This window comes from Propithecus coquereli, unplaced genomic scaffold, assembly GCF_000956105.1.
Source record: "Propithecus coquereli isolate 6110/MARCELLA unplaced genomic scaffold, Pcoq_1.0 Scaffold88, whole genome shotgun sequence".
NCBI classification, from domain to species: Eukaryota; Metazoa; Chordata; class Mammalia; order Primates; family Indriidae; genus Propithecus; species Propithecus coquereli.
Genome location: NW_012155062.1, coordinates 10,278,471 through 10,301,523, shown reverse-complemented (window position 1 = coordinate 10,301,523; position 23,053 = coordinate 10,278,471). Strand labels below are relative to the sequence as shown.

At 45.5% G+C, this 23,053-nt stretch overlaps 1 protein-coding gene across 1 annotated transcript in view; it reads left to right on the top strand.

Moving 5' to 3' along the window:
- Positions 1 to 5,581, top strand: part of SEPT10 (septin 10) — a 22,271-nt gene extending 16,690 nt beyond the window's left edge. The window contains exons 6-7 of the mRNA XM_012664332.1: positions 3,611 to 3,798; positions 5,514 to 5,581. Coding sequence (XP_012519786.1) covers positions 3,611 to 3,798; positions 5,514 to 5,529 — 204 coding nt within the window. The 3' untranslated portion in view covers positions 5,530 to 5,581. The remainder of the gene's footprint in view (positions 1 to 3,610; positions 3,799 to 5,513) is intronic.
- The last annotated feature ends 17,472 nt before the right edge of the window (positions 5,582 to 23,053 follow it).

Below are 23,053 nucleotides of genomic sequence, written 5' to 3'. Positions count from 1 at the left end.
AAAATTCCAAAAATGAACAATTCATAAGTTTTAAATTTCGAGCCATTCTGAGTAGCATAATGAAATCTCTCTTGGTCCTCTGCATCCCACCGAGGAGGTGAATCACCTCTTTGTCCCGCGTATCCACGCTGTGTACAACACCCACCCCTTAGTTACTTAGCAGCTGTCTCGGTTATCAGATCAACTGTGTGGTATTGCAACGCGTGTGTTCAAGGTTAATGGTAGCCTAACGCTACATCACGATGCCTATGTCACTACCCATGTTAACTCATCACCTAGCATTTTATCATCTTACATCATCTTAAGAAGGGTGAGTATAGTACAGTAAGATATTTTGTGAGAGAGAGATACTACATTCACATAACTTCTATTACAGTCTATTGTTATAATTGTTCTATTTTATTATTTTTATTAATCTCTTACTGCACCTGCTTTATAAATAAAACTTTATCATAGATATGTATATATAGGGGAAAAAACATAGTATATATAGGTTTGGTACTATCTGAGGATTCAGGCATCCACTGGGGGTTTTGGAATGTATTCCCTGGGATAAGGGAGGGCTGCTGCACCATAATGGCAACTTAAGAGAACTGGTGACTAGTTATTAACAGCACAAAAGATACCTTGTTTGTAATTTTTTGAGTATTTGAAAATATGTTTGAATTAACTGCCTGTCATAGTGAATAATGGAACCATGAGTGTATGCTTCATGTACGTGGAATAGATTATTGCTATCAAAAGCTGCAAACTCCATGTCATGTGAATAATAGTCACATTCACACCTTCCTCCCCATCCCCCTCTTTTAAATGTTTTCCTCGTTGACTTTTACTTGAATTTTTAGTCAACCTCACAAATGATATAGGAAGTACTCTGTAAGCTTTCAGGATACTTCAGTATGCATATAAAGTATGCAGCCTCCATTTAAGTAACCAGATATATCTCTGTTCACATAATAGAAGTCTGCCCTGCCCCTTAGGCTCCCTTCCAGGCCTTACCCCCCACCCTGTTCCTCTGCCACACTTTGGGGGTGCACTCTATTTGTGCCAGTGATTTGAATGACAGCTAAGGGAGGCCCACCCTTTAAAAACACACATACACGCGCACACACACACACACACACATACACACACACACACACTCTCACACCCATACTTATGTATCTTTTATAAAAGCAGAAACCGTTTAAATAGGCAAATGCTAAGGAACTGATGCCTCTCTGAAAAGACATCTGGAATAAAAGCATGTTAGGTTAGAAAAGCCTTACTTAATCATCTATTTCAACCTTGTCCTCCCTTTGAAGACTTCTATCAGGGACTCACTGGCTCATAGGACAACCTATTACATATTTGGAACATATTATTATAGAAATGCATTAGACTGGAGTTCAGCTATCTCTGGTTTCTACCCTCAGCCTCTGATTTTTAATGAAGTATTTTCTCAACTATTATATGCCATCTTTTCTAGATACCAGGTCCTTGTTTTTTACATGAATATTAGGTTGCTACCCAGAGCTGAAATATTAATCTCAGGATTATATAACCAGACTAGAAGACCAAAAAACAGTTATCTTTTTTGATATAGATTCTAAATGCTGTGCTTGTATTGTTGGCAGGCATGCCACATAGCTGATTCACACGGAGCCTGTTTAAGTCCATAATTTTCTTTTTGTGAGGTAAGCCACAATTAAACCAGGTCCACCTACTTTCTTCCTTATGCCTTGACTCTTTGAACTTGCATGATGCAGAACTTCACGTATATTTCATCTTATTACTAGTTCTTCCACATCTTTTAGAATTCTTTCATGAGCAGCATTGAATGAATGCCTGTGCTAGGTGCTGGGGGTATAAAGATGAAAACGACATAGGTCCTAAGTCATCCTCTGGGAGATGTTCATGGCTGCGCTGGAGCTCAGCACACAGGGCCTTGGCTACCCAGGGCGCCGTTGGAGACAGCTTCCTTTTTTGTGTTAACACTCAATGCCAGACATTAATCATGGTACAAATGTTAAATAGATTATCTTTTTTTTTCTTGCTATCCCAATTTTCTTAAAGCTTCCTTTATATCCATTAGCTATTTCTAGAGTTTTATGTCCTTCCTAACTTTGAGAAATATGCCTTCTATGATCCATATAGGACATTCCTTAAGTTGTGGAACAAAACAAAGTCAAACACAGGCCTGCCTGCCTTAGGTCGACATCCAAGGTGACATTGTTCCCCTCCTGTGGTTTATCAAGATGATTTTCAGTCCTAAGGAAATGAAATTTTACTGAATTGTGTCCTTTAGATAATATATTTTTTTTCTTCTACTTTTTTCACTTAAGAGAAATCTCATGACGTAATGTTGTAATACAAACTTTTGCAAAACTCATTTTAATGGCTGTGTAGGGGAAGACTAACTCCCATAGATTCTTAGTTGGAATGGATGCTGTGTTCGCCATGTTCTCAAATTATCAAGAGAAAATTGAACAGAAGTTTATTAACATGTATATTTCAAATATACATGGGAGACACAGTCAATGAGTGGTTTTCAAAGAGGTGACTTTGAATTGCAGCTTATATAGCATCTTCAATGAAGAACAGGAAATTTTTAGAGCAGTGACAAGACAAAGGAAAAAGACTTTTGAGTCTCTAGGGACAGCAACTTGGAGGAAGGCAAATAACTAGCAGATAATGGCTAGTTAGCGAAGCTGGTTAATGTATATTCCTCTGGTACCATCCTAGGCCCAAAAGGTTCTACAGTTGTCTTTGGTGGTTAATAGTGGTTAACTTGTATTCTCCCTGCATCGGGGAGAGGCATCATCCCCTTTGTGTTTGTAAATCATGTCCTGCCTTTAGACAGATAGAGGGAAGGCAGAGAGCTCTCCTGCTGCTGCTTACCTGCCTTCGTATTTGGGGTGGCCTATTCTGGTCTCCCATAGCTGCATTGAGTGTATTTAGCATAAACTTAAATTTAACTTTCTCTTTATTGGATACTTAGGTTGTTTTTTCCCAGTATAGTGCAAATTCTACTATGGTGAGTGTTTTTATATGCAAAGCTTTTTCTGAATTTAGAATTTCTTTAGTTTAGATTTCAAGAAGTTCAATGACTGTGGAAAAATATAATACACTTATAAGGTTCTTGACATAAATTGACAATTGACACTTGCTTTCCAGTGAAGTTTCCCAGTACAATTTTCAATAGCTGACTACACATGTTAATCTTTATTTTGAAAATAGGGCTTTTAAAAATGTTTTTGATAATTCCCTTCTGTACTTTGTGTCTCTTATTTTTATTAAGCATGGATTTGAGAAACTTTATGTAGGAGGCTTTTGGGGGAAAATGTAAAGAAAAAACAAAAACTCTAGGAAAAAGGTCAGATGTTTTAAAAAGTTTTTTTATGAGGCTATGGTTTTTATTTAATCTGGTTAAAGCATTTTTTGCATGGGAACTCATTTAAAATTAAAGTTCCCAAGACAGTTTCATATGTAAACTTTTATTTGGAGCATGAACTGCTGAGCCTAGTTAGGCCGGCTGTGGTGTGGCGGATCGCGAGGCTGGGCGGCCCCGGGCGTCCGTGCCTGTGCTGCCGCACAGTGTCGGGAGCGTGAATTGCACTCATGTTTCCAGCTGCAGGCCAAATTTGAGCACCTGAAGAGAGTTCACCAAGAAGAGAGAATGAAGCTTGAAGAGAAGAGAAAAATTTTGGATGAAGAAATAATTGCCTTCTCTAAAAAGAAAGCTACCTGTGAGATATTCCAGACCCAGGCCTTTCTGGCAAGCGGTAGCAACCTGAGGAAAGACAAGGACCGAAAGAAGTAAGCATCCCCAGCCACCCTGCCCCGCTGCCCCATCCGTGTCTGTCTCCTGGCCCTGTTGGGTCTCCCTGCGCTGCTCTCTGTCTCACTTGCTCCTCTTCCACCTCCTGCACCTAAATGCCAGCTCCTGGAGAGCAGACGCCTGTCCTCTCGTGCACTGCAGCTTCTCCAGCGCCTAGAGCAGCATCTGCACAGATCACATGCTCAGTAAATAGGTGCCAAAGTGAATGAACGAGTGAACAAAATTAAAATACATCGTAATGTAAAAAGGATCAGTTAACTGGGGAAAGAAATTGGCTGCTCTTATTTCATAGCCCACCCCTGGCCCTAGTGCACAGCTAGTGTCTGCTGACCTCCCGTGAGTTATTTTGAATTTCATGTCTAAATGGAAGCTGAGCACTTTATTGGGGAAACATAGACATAAAATATAGCACTTTATTTAAAAAACCCTAATTCTTAGGCTCACTTTTTTTTTTTTTTTTTTTTACAAATTCTACTGATACTGATTTTGTGAGAATTTTTATTTTAATAAGGGAACCGGGCTATCGATTCGAACTCCTGTGCATTGATGTCAGAACTTCTGAAACCAATTGTGGACGCAAAGATGCAGAGGAAGGTAGAGAGGGCCACAGTGCCAAGGGGCGCCATGAATAGCATTGGATGGTAATCTGAAGGCTTGTAGGTTTGGGGTATGTGTTAAAATCAGTTACCACAGTTTTGGAAAATAAGTTTTTTTTCCTTTTTGAGCATTTCCTTCTCTACTTTGTGTTCCTCATTTTATTTCTCCCACTTGAAATGTCCTTGTCAGTTTTAACTATTTGACTGTTGTTGAAATTCACCATGACCTGTTCTGTTCAGAATGGGCCTCTGTGGGTCTCTGCCTTGGTTCACTTCAGCTACCTCTGTGTTAGCCGCACCATGCCCTCCTGTGTCCCTCACAGAGCAGCACTTCTTCTGGTTTAATTTTCTCACTGCATCTATTTGAAACTCAGCATTTTCAGAATATTATAACTCAACTTCAGATTATTTAGGAAAACATAATTTGGCCCATGGTCACTTTCCATTTTTTAAATGTAGAGAAGTAAATCCGTAGATTTTGGTGGATTTAACCGGCCTATAGATTTTATAATTTTTTGGGAAAAAAAGAATGGATTCTCATGTATGATCTTTTAATGTAAGCTCTACAGGGCATGGATCTTTATTTTGTTAATTGATGTATCCATTCCCAGAGCCTAGACCAGTGCCTGGTACATAGTAGGCATGCAATTATTTGTTGAAAAATAAATATGATAGTATAATAGCTATATTTTGTTAAAGCATTGAATCTCAAAAGGTAAACTATAAATATAATTTATTACTGCTTTTCAACATGCTTTGTATTGTAAAGCTAAGGGATCCTTAACCTTCTTATCCAGTGTTACTAGAATTACATTTCCAATTTTTTTCCACATATGAAGGACAATTTATATTTACCCTATAAAAATTATCACCCTGTTCCACTTGAGAACCATGCTGTTGTTCACAAAATCAGGACCAAGCCTATAGTTTTTTGAGTTTTTCAAGACAATATGATTTGGTGTTTTGGGATTTTTTTTTTTTCTTTTTCAAAGTCCTATAACTAGATATCCTATAATGTATTACATGTATATTTGCTCATTTCTAGCTCCTATATGTTTTTTTATTTTACCAATCAAAAGGTTTTTCTTTCTTTCCAGCTCCAATTTCATGTAAAACAGAAGTTCCAGAGCACAGAAGGTCATCACAAGCAAAAGTTATTAAAAAAGCAGAAGCGTGCTTTGATTTTCTTGCCATTTTTATTTGCTTTATCACTTACTTTATATCTCTAAATGGCCACAGTTACTAACACTTATGGAAAAATCCTTTTAAATATAAGGTCAATACAGAGTGGATGATATTATAGGTTGCACATCCCTAATCTGAAATATGAAATGTTCCAAAATACAAAAGTTTTCAACCGCATGACATCGCAAGTGGAAAACTCTACACCGGACACCTTTGCTTTCTGATAGATTGTTGTATACAAACTTTGTTTCATGTACAAAATTATTAAAAATATTATATAAAATTACCTTCTAGCTATGTAGACAAGATGTATGCAAAACATAAATGAATTTTGTGTTTCCACTTGGGTCCCCTTATGTATATGCAGATATTCCACAATCTGAAATCTGAAATAAACTCCTGGTCCCAAGCATTTTGGATAAGGGATAATCAACCTGTATTTCAACCTGTACAACAACCTTCACTGTTGTTAGAAACTTTTAAGTTGTCATTTTGCTATGAATCTAGGTCTTTTTTCCTGTTGCCAAGTTATTGTCACTTTGCAGTGCATTATACCAAAGAGCAAAGTCTCAGTGCCATTGAAAATACAGAACTCTTTAATATTATGGCTATCTGATTGCATTTATGTTCTAGATGAACCTTTTTTTGTATATTCTTTAAAAACAAAAGCTTTGGGAATGTTTAGGAATGTAATTTAGAGTTAAAACTCTACTCTTTCAATAGTTATATAGAACTTTTAAATTTTTGATACAATTATCCAAATGGTAATATGATCCTAAGCTTTTGTGTCAAATTATATAATGATAACTTTTCATGCTTCAGTATGCCTTATTGAAGCTGATATATTGCTGAGATGAAACAAATGTTTAAAAGTAAAAACATGCAGGCATATAAACCCTTTTGATAAAGTACCTTTGAACCTGGCTGTATCACTATTTTCATTAGGATGTGTTATATACTTGTTTAAAACTCTGTCTTTCAGGGAAAATTAATAAGGAATCATTTCATTAAAACTATTTTTTAAGAAAACATTATGAACATCTGAATATTAAAGATATAAAAGTTTAGATAATTCATATTTCAAGGGATATTTGCATTCAGTGCCTTAGTATTCTGAGAACATTTTAATGGTTTCTAACATTTTCTTAACAGTCATAAGTATATAAATTTTCATTTTTTGTACTTGAATATTCAAATGAAACTGACATTTGCATTTGACAAATAAAATATATTTACATATTTACTAAAACATGCTTAAATTAATTTTTCTTTTTGCAAACTGTCATTTTAAGAAACATTTTAGCAAAATTAATTCACTTAATAATATATTTGAATTATTGTAAGATGAGGAGGTAGTTTACCTGCATCTTCAGACAACAGAAAGTTGTCTGAAACTTAGTCTATGTCAGGTTCTGAATAAAACCTTTCATTTCATAGCACAATGTTATCTGTACAAACACTTTAAATTTCATTTTTCCATTTAAAATTCACGAATATCTCTCAGCCTTTTAAAACCTTAGTAAATTAAATTATAAATGTCACAGAATAAGCTCTGAAATTTCTTCTGAAGATCAGCAGCACCCAGGCTCTGGTAGGTGGGGAGCCCCTGAGGGTAGGGCACCAACCTATGTACAGAGCCGGCCAGCCCACAGTGCTTGGTGCCGGCGGGCACACCCTCCTGGAGGAGCTCGTGGCATTTATGGCAGTGCTTGTTGTATGTGGCTATGTTAGACCAAGTTATATATAAAGCAGCTCTACTTAACTCTAATAAGTTTGCATGGTAAACAAAGTTATTTAAATTTCTAGTTGAAGAGAACTTAAAGGAAACCTGTCTAAGACTCAACTCAACAGCAGGGCAATCATTTTGTACTTTGGATGACTCTTTTGTGAGAAAGGCTCACTCCTGCTTCAACCATGATGGAATTTTTTATTTCATGTATTTGGGATTCCACATAAGATTTTATCTTAAAAGAGTTGCACTACAAAAAATTTAAAACAATTATACTAGAAAGTTCAAGTTCTTTTTAAATATATCATAAAGCTAATTTATTCTCTGCTATAAGGTACAAGGTTAGAAAATGAGTTATTATGCACTGGTGCTTAAATTAATAAATTTCCTGGGAACAAAACAGTCATATTTTGTTTAAAAATTTTTCCATTAAACATACGAAACAATTGCATCTGACTAATAGCCATTAATCTTTGTACATGCTCCTCTGATGTTTAAAGCTCTTTCACAGACTGATTTGGGCTTCAAAACAACACAAAGGAAGAAGCATCACAGGGATTATTATTATCCCTATTTTGCAGATGAACTCAGTTTAGGCCCCATTTTCCTGTTGGGCTAGGAAATGGGGACAGAAACATGATTTGGGCTATCCATGCCATCCTGGGACAGCCAGACCAGTGAGGACAGGTGAGCAGATACTCTCAAAAGGGCGCCTGTCTCTACCCACAGAGTGCAGGAGCAAATCCAGGGGAGCTACTGAGCCTTGAGGTATTGGAGCAACTTGTCCTATGTATGAAAGGAGCAGGTAGTCCAGGGACAAGAGACAGCACGTTGTCCATAAGACGTGTGTGCACTGGAAAGTAGCTGAGGACCGGCAGAGTCCAGGGGAGGAGTAGTGTGCTGGTAACGGTGAGGTTTCGGGAGCAGGTAGGACTAGGTCGAAGAGAGTCCATAAACCCAGTCCGGCAGGCAGTAGGAGACACGGAAAGGTTTGACCTTAACAAGGTCAGGTATTCCTCCAGAGTTCATGGGAAAGTGATATTGGGGGATGGGGAGGCAGACCAACTCTTGAGAGAGACACAAAAGAGTCACCTAAGGAGTGTTTAAAAAATTCTGATGCAGAAAGGAATGTATAATGATGAAGATGGCAGCTGTATTGGTAAATCCAAATGAATAATGACTGCATAAAACAATTATACTGTCGAGTTGAAAATACAGAGCAAATTAAAATACAAGACAATAGTGGCATAAAAGTTGAGGGTGGAGTAAATTGCAGGATATCATGTTATTGCATGAACTGGGAAGAGAATAAAAGTCCCAGTCAACCAGTTAAATCAAAGGTGCATGTCAAAGTCTCTGTAAGTGTAAATTCCAGGCTAATAGAAGGAACACTGATCTAACAAAAAATGATAAGAAGAAGGCAAGAAAGTAGAAGAAATTGAACAGGTATGAGGAACAGAAAGCATGTAGTAATGTGGTAGATTTAGACCTAAATATATCAGTAATTACTTGGATGACATGCTCTAATGTTTTTAGATAAACATTTTCTGACAAGCTGTATGCTTTATGCAGTGTAGCTATATACAGTTTACAAGAGAACAAGACTAAAACTGTCTTTGTAGACAGAGAAAGATTAAAAGAAGATGGGAAAAGACACATCATGTAAACTCTACCCGAAAGCTAATGTGTATCTCTGTATTTTCTATATATTAAAACAACTTTAAGGCAAAAGGCATTGCTGGGGTTAAAGAGGGACACTTACAAGAGAATAAATAATAATTGTCAATTCTAAATTCCTATGTACAAATTAATAGCCTGGGAACACATGGAGGGACATGCAAATCCACACTTAGTGTGAGATCTTAACATACTTTTTGTGTAGGATAGAACAAGCAGACTCAATATTTGTGCAGATAAGGAAAACTTGAAGAAATCATGTAACAGCCTTGGCCTTACAAGCACAGATGGAACAATGCACCCAGAACGGCAGAATACAGTTTTTAAGTACACTTGGAACATTGATAAAAATCACCTGTATGTTCGACTATAAAGGAAGGCTCAATATCTTTTAAAGGAATTAAGTCATACAGATTACGTTAGTTGATTGAAGTCTGTGGTAAGCACTGAACGTGAAGTGTGTAAATTCCAGGCTAACAGAAGGAAAATGGGCCTAACAAAAAATGATAATCAGAAGAAGGCAAGAAAGTAAAGGAAATAGAACAGGTACAATGAAGAGAAAGCACGTAGTAATACGGTTGATTTAGACCCAAATATATCAGTAATTAAGGGAACTGGTTCTGCTTAGTATGCCATACAGCCTAGCAATCTCAGTCCTATAAATGTACTCAAGAGAAGCAAAAACATTTGTTTAGACAAGGACCTGTCTAAATGTTGATAGTAGCTTTTTCATAATCTGCCAAAACCCCAAACAACCCAAATGTCCATCAACTGGTGAGTGCACAACTTGTAGTTCACACATACAATGCAAAGGAACAAGCTATAATCCATGAAAAAACATGTAAATACCAAACGTATTATACTAAGTCAAGCCAGATGTAAAAGGCTACGTGCCTCCATTTATGTGACCATTTTTTCAAAGCAAAAGTACAGGGACAGAGGTCAGCTGTGGTTGCCAGGCCTGCCTTGCTGACTTCACAGTACACTACGAAACCTATGGAGTGGTGGCAGCTACTCCCTGTCTTTGCTGTGGTGGTGGGTACATGGCTGCATACGTTTGTAAAAACTCAAAGAACTGTACACCTAAAATATTGTTTACTATATGTAAATTATACCTCAATAAACCTCATTTTTTCTTAAAAAGAGGCAAAAGCAGTGACAATGAAAGATGGTATCATCACTACAGATCCAGCAGACGTTAAGACTTTGTCAAAAAATTTGAAAATACAGAGGAAATGGCAAATTCATTTAAAAACTTAACTTACTGATGTAAGAATTAATGGAAAATCTCATAACAAACAACAGTCCGTAATTAAAATCCCTGTGGAGGTTAGGCTGAGATAACAGGAAGCCTGTGAGACATTTAAAGCTGAAAGCCAGTCTTTCACAGCTTGTCCTGAGGTCGGTGACATCCATGCCCTTATCCCGGGACTGTGAATATGTTACCTTACCTGGCAAAAGGGACTTTGCAGATGCGGTTAAGGGTACAGACCTGGAGAAGATTCCTGGCCTGTCTACGTGGTTAGGGCTGTGAGAACAGGGAGCGGGAGGCCCTGCTGCTTTGAGCTTCGAGGAAGTGCCCACAGCAGGGAGTGCAGGCAAGGAAAGGGGTGCTCTCCTGGCACCTTGGTGTTAGCCCAGGGAGGCCTGCGTCAGACAGCTGTAAGGTAAATTTGTATTGCTTTAATAAAGCCACTAAGTTTGTTTTAATTTGTTATAGCAGCAATGGAAAGCCAGTGTATTCCCCAAGAATAGGGGAAAGAGACATTCCCAAGCTCATTTTATAAGGCCAGTATAACTTGTGTTTAAAGCCTGATAAGGACATTTGAGAAAGGATAATTATAGTCTCGGTGCACTCATGAGCAGAGATGCAAAAATCCTAAACAAAACACTAACAAACTGAACCCAGGAATATATAAAAAAGATAGGACCTCATGTCCACGTTTGTTTATTTCAGGAATGTAAGGTTGTTTGAACATTAGAAAATTAACGAATGTAAATTTTGCTTAAATTCCTGCCTCTGTAGAAATACACCTGTGGACAGAGCCACCACAAGTAGCAATCACACAGGAGGCTAAGGCAGCTTGTACCCTGAGCACTAGTTAAGAAGTCAAAAGCCAGCTACACAACTCAAAACAGCGCCCTTGGCCCAGCATAATCGCAGGACACCAGGCCACAAGGCCCTGCCCACATCACATCTATGACGCTAGAAGTGCGAGCAGTGGTCACTCTGGGGAGTCACTCCAGTGGCTGGGAGGCAGCCCGGGGCTTGGGCGCTGCCAACTTCTTGCTGTTGGTAACTGTTCTGAGAAAATTGCTCAAGCTGTCCATATACACGGGCCCTTTTCTGCAATGTTGTACTTCAATAAAATGTTTAGAAAGAAGGGAGAGAGCAAGGGAGAAAAAGTGCCCACATGGAGAGGTCCATGGACCTCCCCCGGAGTCCCTTTGGTCTGCATGGTCCGCTCTCTGTTCTCTCTCGATGCTCCTGCCCAGTGCCCCAGGTGGTGGCATTTTCCAGGGGCCTACTAGCCTCCATCTTCTTCACCTGACTTCTGAAAGACATTGAAACATAGAAGAGAGCAGCTGGAGGTGAAAGTTGCCTCGGTCACTGACAGACGTGCAGAGGGAGCAGGCCTTCTCAGAATTATGCCCACTACAGTCAATTCACCCGAATTACCCAACTTTGGTCAGGTAAAAAAAAAAAAAAAACAAAAGAAACTTTTGGTCCTAAACATTTCAATAGCATTGGCTGAAATATAGTTGCTTATTCTGGTGTCCTCCTAGCTCTTAGTTGTTTTAAAGCATTTTGTAATTTTCAGGTTGCTCTAAACATCTGTGCTCCTTTTTGAACCTCAGGAAGCAGGGGGACAGGTTAGGGATCTGGGGCTGACAGCCCCAAGGACTTGAGAAGGACTTGAGACAGTGGTGGCAGAGCTGGATCGGAATCTCACCTCACCTGTCTCCATTCCCAGTGGAGGAAACCAGGCACTTCTAGGTCTTCTTCCCAAGGGAGCAGTGCAGGAGATTGTCTACACGGTAGTCTGGCTCTGACGGCCTTGCATATCAGCACAGGCTTGTCCACAGAAAGTGTCCCAGGCAAAAGTGAGCTGAGGGAAATGATGCCTCTTCTTTGGGCATCTGGAAACAGAGCTCTTATGTCCCTCAGGCTGGACAACATGAGCAGAGAGTGCGAGGGCAGCCCACCTGCCCTTACCAGCACCATGCAGCATTCCCCAGGCTCGTCCCTGCACACCGCATGCATTCCCGTTTCTTCCCAACTTCTCCTTTAGGAGTTGTCAGTTTCAGTGCTATCCCATGTAGGAGGAGAGAGAAGCTGTACAAGGAGATGTTTTAAAGAATGGAAAATCTTCAAGACTCAAAGTATTTGTATGGTGAGATTTCAGGAATATCAGGAGATAGGGAAAGTTTGAAAGCACCTCCCAGGACCTTTCAAATTATCTACTTTGATCATAGTAAAGGTTGTTGTTCCATATCGGAAAGAAATTATATTTACACGAATAGGTGGACTCACATTTCATACGATGCTGTAACTCTAATTCTTAGCTTTTTCTATTTGCTACGAGCTTATTTTCTTTTTAAAAACTTTTAAGGCCGGGCGCGGTGGCTCACGCCTGTAATCCTAGCACTCTGGGAGGCCGCGGCGAGCGGATTGTTTGAGCTCAGGAGTTCGAAACCAGCCTGAGCAAGAGTGAGACCCCGTCTCTACCAAAAATAGAAAGAAATTAATCGGACAACTAAAAATATACAGAAAAAATTAGCCGGGCATGGTGGCGCATGCCTGTAGTCCCAGCTACTCGGGAGGCTGAGGCAGAAGGATTGCTTGAGCCCAGGAGTTTGAGGTTGCTGTGAGCTAGGATGACGCCACGGCACTCTAGCCGGGGCAACACAGTGAGACTCTGTCTCAAAAAAAAAAAAAAACTTTTAAGTTATTCTGTAAAAAAAAAAAAACAACGATGTATGAACATGGCATTGAGTGGAGAATATTGTTGGGGTATTATGGGAATGACGCCCCTGCAATGGAATCTTTTCCCGCATGACAGCTTCCACAGGCCCCTGGTTCTGTCAGCATTTCCAGTGGAATCCACACCAACCTTTCTGCCCTGGACCACAGGTGCTCTGTGGTTCTTTACAACAGAAAAACATGTGTCTAATGTTTCTTTAAAAGATACAAAGAAGAGCACACTAACAAAAAGCATAAGCCAATGTCCTGCTGCTCTTCATGCAGTCCCAGTTCACCTGGTAAGCACAGGCCACCTGGCATCCCAACGACACCCAGCTGCCGGAATGTGCAGCAGCCGGCGGTGTGGGTGCAAATCAGCACATTGATTTTCCAAACGCTCACTTCCTAAGAACTATTCATTTAAACATGAACCATTTCATGTTTCTCTTCACATTCAACAATAAAAAGTAAAGAAATAACAATCTGACAATCTGTGGTGCTAGAATTTTCCTAATGAAAATATATGCAGTTTGCCATGACCAAAATAATTTCCTTTTCCAATTGGGATGTTTACAATTTCCCCCAGCAGATGCTGCTCGGTTATCACGTTGAGTCCAATGTGGCCTGTGTCTTTCTCGCTCATGCTGTGAGCTGTCCCTTTAAGAAGCATCGATGGTTTTGTGCAAATTTCCGAACAAATGTAAGGCTTACCTACTGTCAAAGTGTGTAATGCCAATTTTTGTGTGTGTGTGTGTGTGTGTGTGTAATGCCAATTTAAGACAGGTGAGGATTTGGCGAATCATTGGAAACTGTCCAGAAAATACCTCGGATTTTGAAGAATATTACAAAGCATAAGGGAACATTCCTGAAGATGGCTGACTCAAGGAAGGAAAACCTCTTGGTCTCTCTTAGAAATCAATCATTTAGATAAAAATAAGATGCGTGATTCCTTTATACCTAAGCTCCACATAGGCCCTTACATGGTGCCTGATGTTCATAAGCAAAAGTAACGACATGTTAATTATAAAAAGAGTCTCTGCCTCCAGATAAATTACTGGTCCGAACAGTCTTCTCAGACGCACGAAGGTGGGCAGACTCGCCTGGCCACGCGTTTGCTCGGCCACCTCCTTCCGTGTCCGGACGGGGAGAAGTCACCTCTCCTCTGCTTCCCCAGGGCCGCTTTCTAGACGTGAATTCAGGGGTGATAGGGACAAACGAGCGCGAACCCCTGCCTTTCCCGAGTTTAAGACCTGTTATTTCATTAACATAGCACGTACAAGGCCCTACCTGGGTGCATATATATTATTGTTTCATTTATCCGCAAAACACTCCAAAAGGTAACTGTTTTTCTCCCCCTTTGAAGAAGAGCCCAGCTCAGGAAGATTAAGCCTGTTCTCCCCTGCTCTTCGGTTCCTCCTTCCCCTGTGGGCTGGGCCAGCTCCGAGTCCGAGTCCGAGCCTGGAGCCACAGGGCTCCGTCCCCAGCTCCCTTCCCCAGCCCCGCTACTCGCGCCAGCGGCTCCGCGTGTGTGCCTGGGGCCCGCCGGTCCCTGCCCAGCTCCATCTGGGGAATCTACCCGCGTGGGCTCCGCACCGAAGCCCTTCCGCGAGGCCCACCCGCTCCCCCGCGGTGCGCGTGCAGCGCTGTCCGCGCCGGGGCGCTCTGAGGCCCCGGGGCTGCCCCACCTGCCCCCGGAGCACCCCGGCCAGGAATCGGCCACCTTGGGCCGCGGGTCTTGTAAAGGCAGCTGGTCGAGCCAGAGCGGAACCCCTCGGGGAGGCGATTTCACGCAGAACCGAAGACGCGGGGCTGGCTGGAGAGGGCGCGCATCGCTGCGTGAGGTGCGGACCGGCGGCGCGGGGAAGGGAGAGGGGCGGTCCCGGGGAGTGGGGAGGGGGCCGGTGGGGAGAGGAGGGTGGACTCCGGCGGGCGGGGAGAGGGCCGCGGGCAGGGAGGGGGCGACGGGGCGACCGGGGCAGGGAGGGCGGCCTCGTCCAGCTTTCCCCGCCAAAAGGGCCGTGGAGCCCCAGCCCCTGCCTTTCGGGGAGGTCAGGCCAGGGTGGGGGAGACCGGTTGAATTCTCCCTAAAAGTCTGAATGCAAAAGCAGGGGTGGCCGGCAGCCGCGAGGAGGAGGGAAGTCAGGACACCTCCCGCTATTGATTCTGCCTCCCCCTCTTCACGTGGTGAAACCCAGGAGCCTGGAGGACAGCACAGGCAAAAGTAACAAGGATCAACTTTCCTGAGCTCCTTGCTCCTGGAAAACAGCGCGGGTCAAGAAAGCTCCCCACCCTTTGGGTTCCAGGAAATGAGTCACCGCAAAGCCCGCCTTCCCCACGCGCTTAGGTGTGACTCTGGACAGGTGTCCCTGCTCACCCGGATAAGGCCGGCACACAGACCTGCTAACGCCCCATTTTTGGCCTTACAAGATGATCAGCTGAACTGCTTGTCCCCACTGATCAATGGAATGAAACTCTTGTCAACCAAGCACTGCTTAAACCTCTCTCCCTGCCCGGGAGGCCCCAGATCCAACCCCTCCACCTGAGCCAGCACGCCTGCCCTGGGAAAGGAATCCCAGCTGGACAGCCACCCCCCCTCTCCACCCCTCCCCCCACCCCGAACGCAGGCCTGTGAGTGAGGTGCTCCTTGGCCACTCTTGGTCCACTCCTGGACACCCAGCCTGCCTGGGCTCCAGAGCCGATATCCGGAGCAAAGGCTGCAGAGATCCTGGTAGAGCTGGTCCTGAGGTCCCCTACTCCTGTGGAAGGGGGCGGCTGGTAGTGCCCAGCGCTGGAGTCTAAGTGTTGGTGGGGTGGGGAGCGAAGGCACAGACAGAAGAGCCACAAATCCCTCTAAGGTGCCACCCTCTGGTGTGTCACCAAAGGTGCTCTGCTACAAAACCACCTGAGGATGCTGGGAGCTGCATCCCTTTCCCCAGCCCTCCAACTAACAACACTTAACACTTCCTGCCAGGGGGCACAGGAAGACATTGAAAGGGCCCAGCTGTATCTTCACAGAGCAGGTGATGGGTGAATTTGAAGTTGAGAGGCAATATACTGGTAGCTGGCAAAAGAGGTCTATATTATTTAAGCAATAAGTATACAAGATCTGACATGTAGGCAGGGCAGTTGATTATTTTTTAGTTATCTTACTTACTTACTTAATTATCGTGAGAAGAATTGACCTAGTCCCTGACCTTCTTCCTTCCAGAAGCCAGGCCCCTAGCATTTCCTGTGCTGCGGTGGGGGTGGCCTTCCTAGCCGCCCTGTGTGGAGGGTGGTGGCTGCAGCCTCAGTCCTGCCTGGCCTGGGCTCGGTGCCACTAGTGGAGAACCCGAAAGACAAAGTCGCCCTGGTAACCAGACTCACGCCTTGCCCGCTTCTCTCTCACGGGCCTCCAGATCCCGTGTTAAAATGAGGATTCCACGCACAGCCCTCTCTCCACGCCCTGTAAAAAAGACAGGTATTTTCTCTAAGTCTCGCTTTCTTTTTTTTCCTTAAGAAACACAGAATGGTATTTGTGGGCCTGTGGAGCCACTGAGTCAGACATCAATGACTTCTGGTTCTCTTCTTTTAAACCCCACTTTGAGTTGCTTCTGATGGTGCTGCTTTAGCTGAGCGCAGCTGACGGGGCTGGCTCTGGGCCTGGGCATCCCTGGCTGTGGCGCTTTCCACCTCGCCACGCTTAGTTAGGAGCCAGCCGGATTTTACAGATCATTTAGCAAGCACAGATCTGTAGTAATACTACTTTCCAAAAAGTTCCTGATTGTTCACAAGGCAATCGTGTACCTAAGCCTCGAGTGCCCTTGTCCCGTCTTTTATCTCCACAGGCAGTCTGGGCTAACAGTCAGGTCCTGCCTGCCTTTGCCAGCCGGTGCCAGCTGCGGCTCCCGCACTATCCTGTTTCTGGTGCTTTGGCTACTCGAAGCTCAGAGTTAAATACACCGCCCGTAAGAGTAGTTAGCTCGTCCTTAATTCCTAGTGCATTTATCTTCCTGCTTCCCCTGTAAAATTAACTGCCATGTCTACATGTGCATGAGTTTTTACTATAAAGCTTATCATATCTCTTTTTGATTTCGAATTTGGTAGAACATAGGTTTTAAGCAAGCACACGTGGGAGAAATAGGACCTGTCATTGTTTTTCTCTTCTTTGTGTCTGCATTGAGGGCTTTTATAAAGCTCAGCCTGTCACTTCATTTGTTCATCCATTTGGCTCCCACAGTCTTGTGGGCCCCTCTGGGCCACGTAGTGAGCTGGGGGCCAGCTTGACAGGGTGGCAGAGCCTCCTGGCCAGGCCCGCAGCCCAGCGGAGTTACGCTGGGTGAGGCTCTGGTGGGGAGCTCAGGATACTGCTGCCACCCAAGAGGGCAGGAGCACAGCAGTCTGACCAGAGGACGTGCACCTGCGCGTGGGGGCCTGAGGTTGCAGGATTGGCCAGCAAGAGTAGGGGACTGCAGCAGGCAGGGGACGCATCACAGGGAGCATGAGGTGGGGATGCAAGCCGGGACAGGGGCAGGGAGCCCTTGTAGGTGGCTTTAAGGGTTCTGACTCTACCCTGAGGCTAATGGGAAGCCATCGGAGAGTTTTATAAGGGGAGCAACTCGATCAGATCTGTGTTTTAGGTATAAGTCCCAGTGGCTGCTGTGTAGGAGTGGGTTGGATTGCAGCTAGATGGGGAGGGGGCCAGTGGGGCTGGCTGGAGCTGCAGGCATGATGTGGGCTAGGCCCAAGAGTCACAGGGAGGCAGCAGTGTGGGATGGGCCTGGTGGCACATAGTAGGGAGGGATCGGAGGGCATTGAGAACACTCCCAATTTCTGGCTCCTCATCTGGGCTGGTGGTGGTGCTGGTGCTGAGACCCAGGACAGAGAAGCCAGGAGCCAGAGCAGGTTGGGGAAGGTGGCAATGCACAGACGGCCCAGCAGAAGGAGCAGGAGGCAGCACGCTGTGTGGGAGAGGGGTCGGGATAAAGCTGGGCGAGCAAATGGGGCTTGAGGTCACCCAGGGACACACGTGGAGAGAGAAGAGAAGAATGGCCTCACCAAATAAAGGGCCAGGCTGGGGGAGAGGAGAAGGAGGACAACAGTCAGGGAGGAGGAGGAGGAGGATGGTCAAGAGAGGGGAAGGACAGGGAGGAGGAGGGGAACAGTCAGGGAGCAGGAGGACATTCAGGGAGCAGGAGGACTATCAGGGAAGGTGATCTCCTTTGTGGAGGCAGCAGAGCAGAGAAGAAAGGGGAGACTTTGTGAGAATGAAGGCTTCTCCCATCACCTGTGAATTATGGTCAGGATCGCTTGAAAGATGTGCAGAGCTCAGATTTCCTGGCAAGGAGGCAGGTGGGATGACTATTCCCTGCTTCGAATCTCCTCGTGCTGTCTTGGGAGCACTCTAGCTCCCCTGGGGCTTGCTGCCCTTGGTGTCAGGCTTGCCCCAGGGCTTGGCAATGGCTCCTTGGTGCTGTTCTGGTCTCCTGCCCAAGGTGGGCTCTCTGTGCCGAGGCCTTCCTGATGTGTCCATGTATTTCTGTGAGGGTTGTCTCTCTAAAGCGTGAGCCCTAACAGGACAGGAACCCTGTCTGTCTTGTTCACTGCTATATCCCAGAGCCAAGCACACACCTCGCCCATGAGTATTTGTTGAATGAATGAACAGAAAGTGAGCAAAAGGAAGGAAACAGATGGGGATGATCGGTCAGAAGGTGGGGAGAGCTCCTCCACAAGGACTCTGCTGCCCGCAGGGACGACAAGCCTGCTCGGGGCCGATTGATAAGAATTCTGCATCGTATTTTTAAGTCTAAGCATCCTTACCAGATCCTCCAGGAGTTTATTATTAATAGAACATTGCCCCCCAGTGTAAGTGACAGCTTTAGATTACAAAAGTGTTGCCTTTGCCTGGAAGAAGTGCAAAGAAGCAAGTGCACACAGGGTTCAGGGTGCCTTTAATCACAGTGGGTTTTGGGCCGTGGTCCACTCAGGGCCTCAGGAGGTTGGGGGTGCCCATGCAATGGGTTTCTGGGCCTCACTGCTGTTTCAAGAGGAATCTCTCCACCTTTATATGGTTCCAGGGCTTTGGAAATATAAAGTATAAAACAGCTCTTTTGCAATTTACTTGGTTGTTGCAACTTGCATGTTTTTGCTGACAGAGAATTCCAGAGTCTGAAGTGACCTAGTCTCTAATTGAAGAGACACCTCCCCCGCTTGCAAAGGATGATTTTGCCCCTTCTTACTGGGAGTGCTCTTCCAACGTGCATCTCACAGAGACCTTCCCCCGCACCGTGGCCACCCGCCCTGAGACTGTGCTGTGTCCCCCCAATCCTTCTCCAGGCTCCGTGACTATACATCCTTCAGTGGCTCCCATGTGCCCCTGAGATGTGCCAGCCACCTCATCTGGACTTCCTTGGGGGCGGGTGGCCAAGTACAGGTGCAGTGGGGCCCCGTGCTTCCATCCACTCATGTAGGCAATTGTGCATTCACTTTTGTCACAGGCGTGGCATCCTTCTGGAGGAACCCTAGCCACTCTGCAAATGATCTTCAGTCAAGTGCAATGAATTGCTGGTTCCTACATATACTGTTCTACAGTTATTCAGGTCGAGCCATTGCTCACTGATGTTGGTGCAATAATCCCGCCCCTTGAGGTGACTGTGACCTTGAATCTGCCATCCGTAGTATCTGCCTGTACCACTAAGCTTTGGGTAATTGGTAGATGTGATATTTATATCTCGATGGCTTTGTCTAAATTATAGAAGTATTTTACTTGACAAAGCCCTGTGGCAGGCCACTGGAGACCTCCCTTCAGAATGGCAATGACTTGACTTGGGCCCATAGAAGATTCTAAAGTCTTTGATTAAAACCCAGGTCCTTTAATGAGTTGATTAAAAAAATATAAATCAGTCATGCTCCTGACAGCTGAAAATCATGCTCAGCCTGACTTACATTTATTAGGGCCACAATGCATATTTAAGAGGCACATTAAAGAGCTGAATTCAGGGTGAAGTACTGGATTGGCCATGACTTTCATAACTCAGTGTTGTTTCGGGTTCTGCCCCGTCCCTCCCTTTACAAGTGCTCAGCACTGCACAGCTGTCATCAGAGAAGAGAGACTTGGCCAAGAGTTGGCATCTCTGCCCATGCACAGAGCGCATCCTGACCTCTACAAGGGCCGACATCAAACTCGGAGCCTGCCTGGAGAGCGCGGTGTCTCCACATCAGAAACCAAGTGTCAGGATTGTACCTTTGAACATCAAAAAGAAGAAAAAACCCAACAGCACTGATATCCAAGGGACAAGCTCTGAGACCACAGATAGAAGTGTCTATCCTTGTGCCAAATTCTCAAGGGTCCCGGGTGAAGGGACAGCCTGGTCTGGCCTGTCCCAGGTCCCTGCTGGATGGGAGGGGTGTGACAGGGCCCGGTGCCAGAAGGCTCCAGTGCTGTTCCCTCTCCCAGCCTCTCTGCTTCATCTCCTGAGGAGAGCCTGTCTTAGGGCCACCCTCCCTGCCCAACTTTACTGCCAGCAGCTACTCCAGGAGCAACCCAGGAGCTGCCCTGGTCTGGCCCTTCCTCCCTAGTGCCTGGGGGACAGGACTGAGACAGATGCCAGGTATGGTGATCCCTATTAAATGGGGAAGAGAGGAGAGGTCGATGGTCAGCTTCGACTTCCAAATAGGTCTTTGATTTTTAAATTGACTATTCCATTTTCAGTATATAAGATATTTATAAGGTTAAAAAGTGAACATCACATAAATTACACCTGGAGACATCTCATGCCTGTTTCCTCCTATTCCTTAACCATTTTTATTAGAACCTTGTTTATTATTCTGGTGTTTCTTGTGCAAAACCAAACAAATACAATACAAAGACATATGTATATATATTTCTTATCATGCTACTCCCTTACAGAAGAGAGCACACTGTTTTCTTGTTCTGCAACTTGCTGTCTTTATTTAGTAATCTATGTAGTGACATTTGCAAATCCATCTTCTTTACCCATTTGCAGCTGTGTGGACTCCTGGAGTGGAGGTACCATGGCTTGTTCACGTGGCCCCCAACCGGCCTGTGGACACGTGGTTGCTCCCCGTTGCTTGGTGTTATGGCAACACTGCAGGCACAGCTGGGACCGCATGTGGCGTTTCCCAGGCACAGGTGCGTCTGTCCGGCTCAGCTCGCTCCGGGGGCTGCTGTCTGTGTCGCTGCCAGCAGATGGGAGCGTGCAGGCTCCGCCCTGCCTGTGGGTTCCGGCCACTGTGATCAATGAGGAGGGGACTCAGTGTCTGTGAGTCTGCACTTCTCTGATGGATGAGTGAGGTCGAGCATCTTTTCCCATGGGAGAGGGCCACTCCTATTTCTTTCCCGAAAACTGACTGTTCGTTAGATCCAAAGCAGAAATGTCAATCTTGAAAGTCAGGGCAAGAGCTGTTTATTTTTCTTTTTTTAAAAGAAAACAGTTCTTCTGATTGCCTAAAGGCCAAGGGCCCGAGGGACTCAGACGTGAGCTTCATCCCATGAACAACAGAGTGGGGAAGAATGTGATGATTCAGGAAGTTTCCGTGCCCAAAGCGCAGGTGGGACTGGAGTCTGGGGACCACAGCTGGGGGCTGGGGGGCCTGAGAAGGGAGCCCACGGCCACCATCCTCCTCGAGTTGAGCGCGGAGTGTGATGGGTGAGGTGACCCCTTAAAACCTTCAAGGTCTGTCCCTTCCTGCCCAGCCCAGCGGGACGCTTTCTGCACCTCCCCCTTCCTGGTGACCTGTGAACATGCTCAGCTTTCTTTGGTCCTGGGAAAGGAGAAACACACAAAACCCAAAGCCCACTGCTCCTGCAGCTGTGGTCCTGTGCCCTCTGCACCCTGGGGGTCTCCTTGTGCCCCATTGCTCTGGACCTGCTGTCCTGTAGCACCTCCCTCCATGGCTCTGTCCCCTCCCACCCTCCTGCCTCCCGTCTGTTCCCACGGTTCCCATCGTCCTCCTGGACAGAACTGCTGGTCACTCCTGGCTCTGGCCCGCTGGCCTTTTGCTGGCCATCACTTTGGCCTGGCTGGCCCCTCACCCTGTCTGTGTCCAAATAAACCCACTCCCATCCCTCCTGAAGCCCAGGACCAGGCGGGCACCTGCCAGGCCCTGCGTGTAACTCCAATCCCCGATTCAATCCAGGACCCGTCCCTGAGACTAGAGATCCAGCTGGAGATCACCATACAGGCCTGGGGGAGCCAGAGTGGGTCCAGCTGCTCCCCTGTGTAAAAACGTCCCCTGGGGCTCTCCAGAAGGGAGTGTGCTTTGGCACTGGAAGCCTCCCCATCCTGCCCTCAGCCCTTCCTGCTCTGCTCCCCGGGCCCCATCCCCAGCCTGGACCTCCAGCTCACCTGACAGCCTCCCTCAGCACATGGGGTGCATCCTCCAGCTGGCTGGGTGGGCAGGGCGGGCGCCCCTGGAAGAGCTCAGGCACTCTGGTCTGCCTGCCGGTGTCCCGGAGCTGGCTTCGGGGTCGGTGCTGCCCACCCTAGCTCTCCACCCCATGACCCGCTGTCGTCCCTGGTTCCCTCCTCATGGCGCTGGGAAGGTAGCTCTGCTCCCGGGTACTCTGAGGAGGCTTGAGGACCTTCAAAGGGGATCCGTTGCAAAGCAAGCTTGCTAAGATTGGCGACCTGCAAGCCACACGTATTTATTTTGAAAAATCTTTTATTCTGAGACAATTTTAGACAAAAACATTGCAAAAATAGCACAGAATCCTCATAAACTTTCCACCAGGTCCTGATGCTAACACCTTGCAGGACCTCGTTCTGCACCAGAAAGTCAGCGCTGACACAGCACCATCGGCCCAGCTACCGACCTCATTCCAGCGCAGCCAGTGGTCCCAGCAATGCCCATTCTTGAGCCAGCGTCCCACGCCGCCTTCCTTGTGTCTCTTGAATCCTCCAGTCATGACCTTGTTGGGCACATCTGGAACGTGGGGAAATGCCTCCACCACGCCTGTCTTGTTATTTTACCAAACTCTTCCCTCACCCAGGGGAAGGAAGCAAACGCCACCCTGCCCCAAACGTGCCTCTCTCTGCCTGTGCCGGCCGCCTGGGTTTCCCACAGGTGCGGGCGGCTGGGCC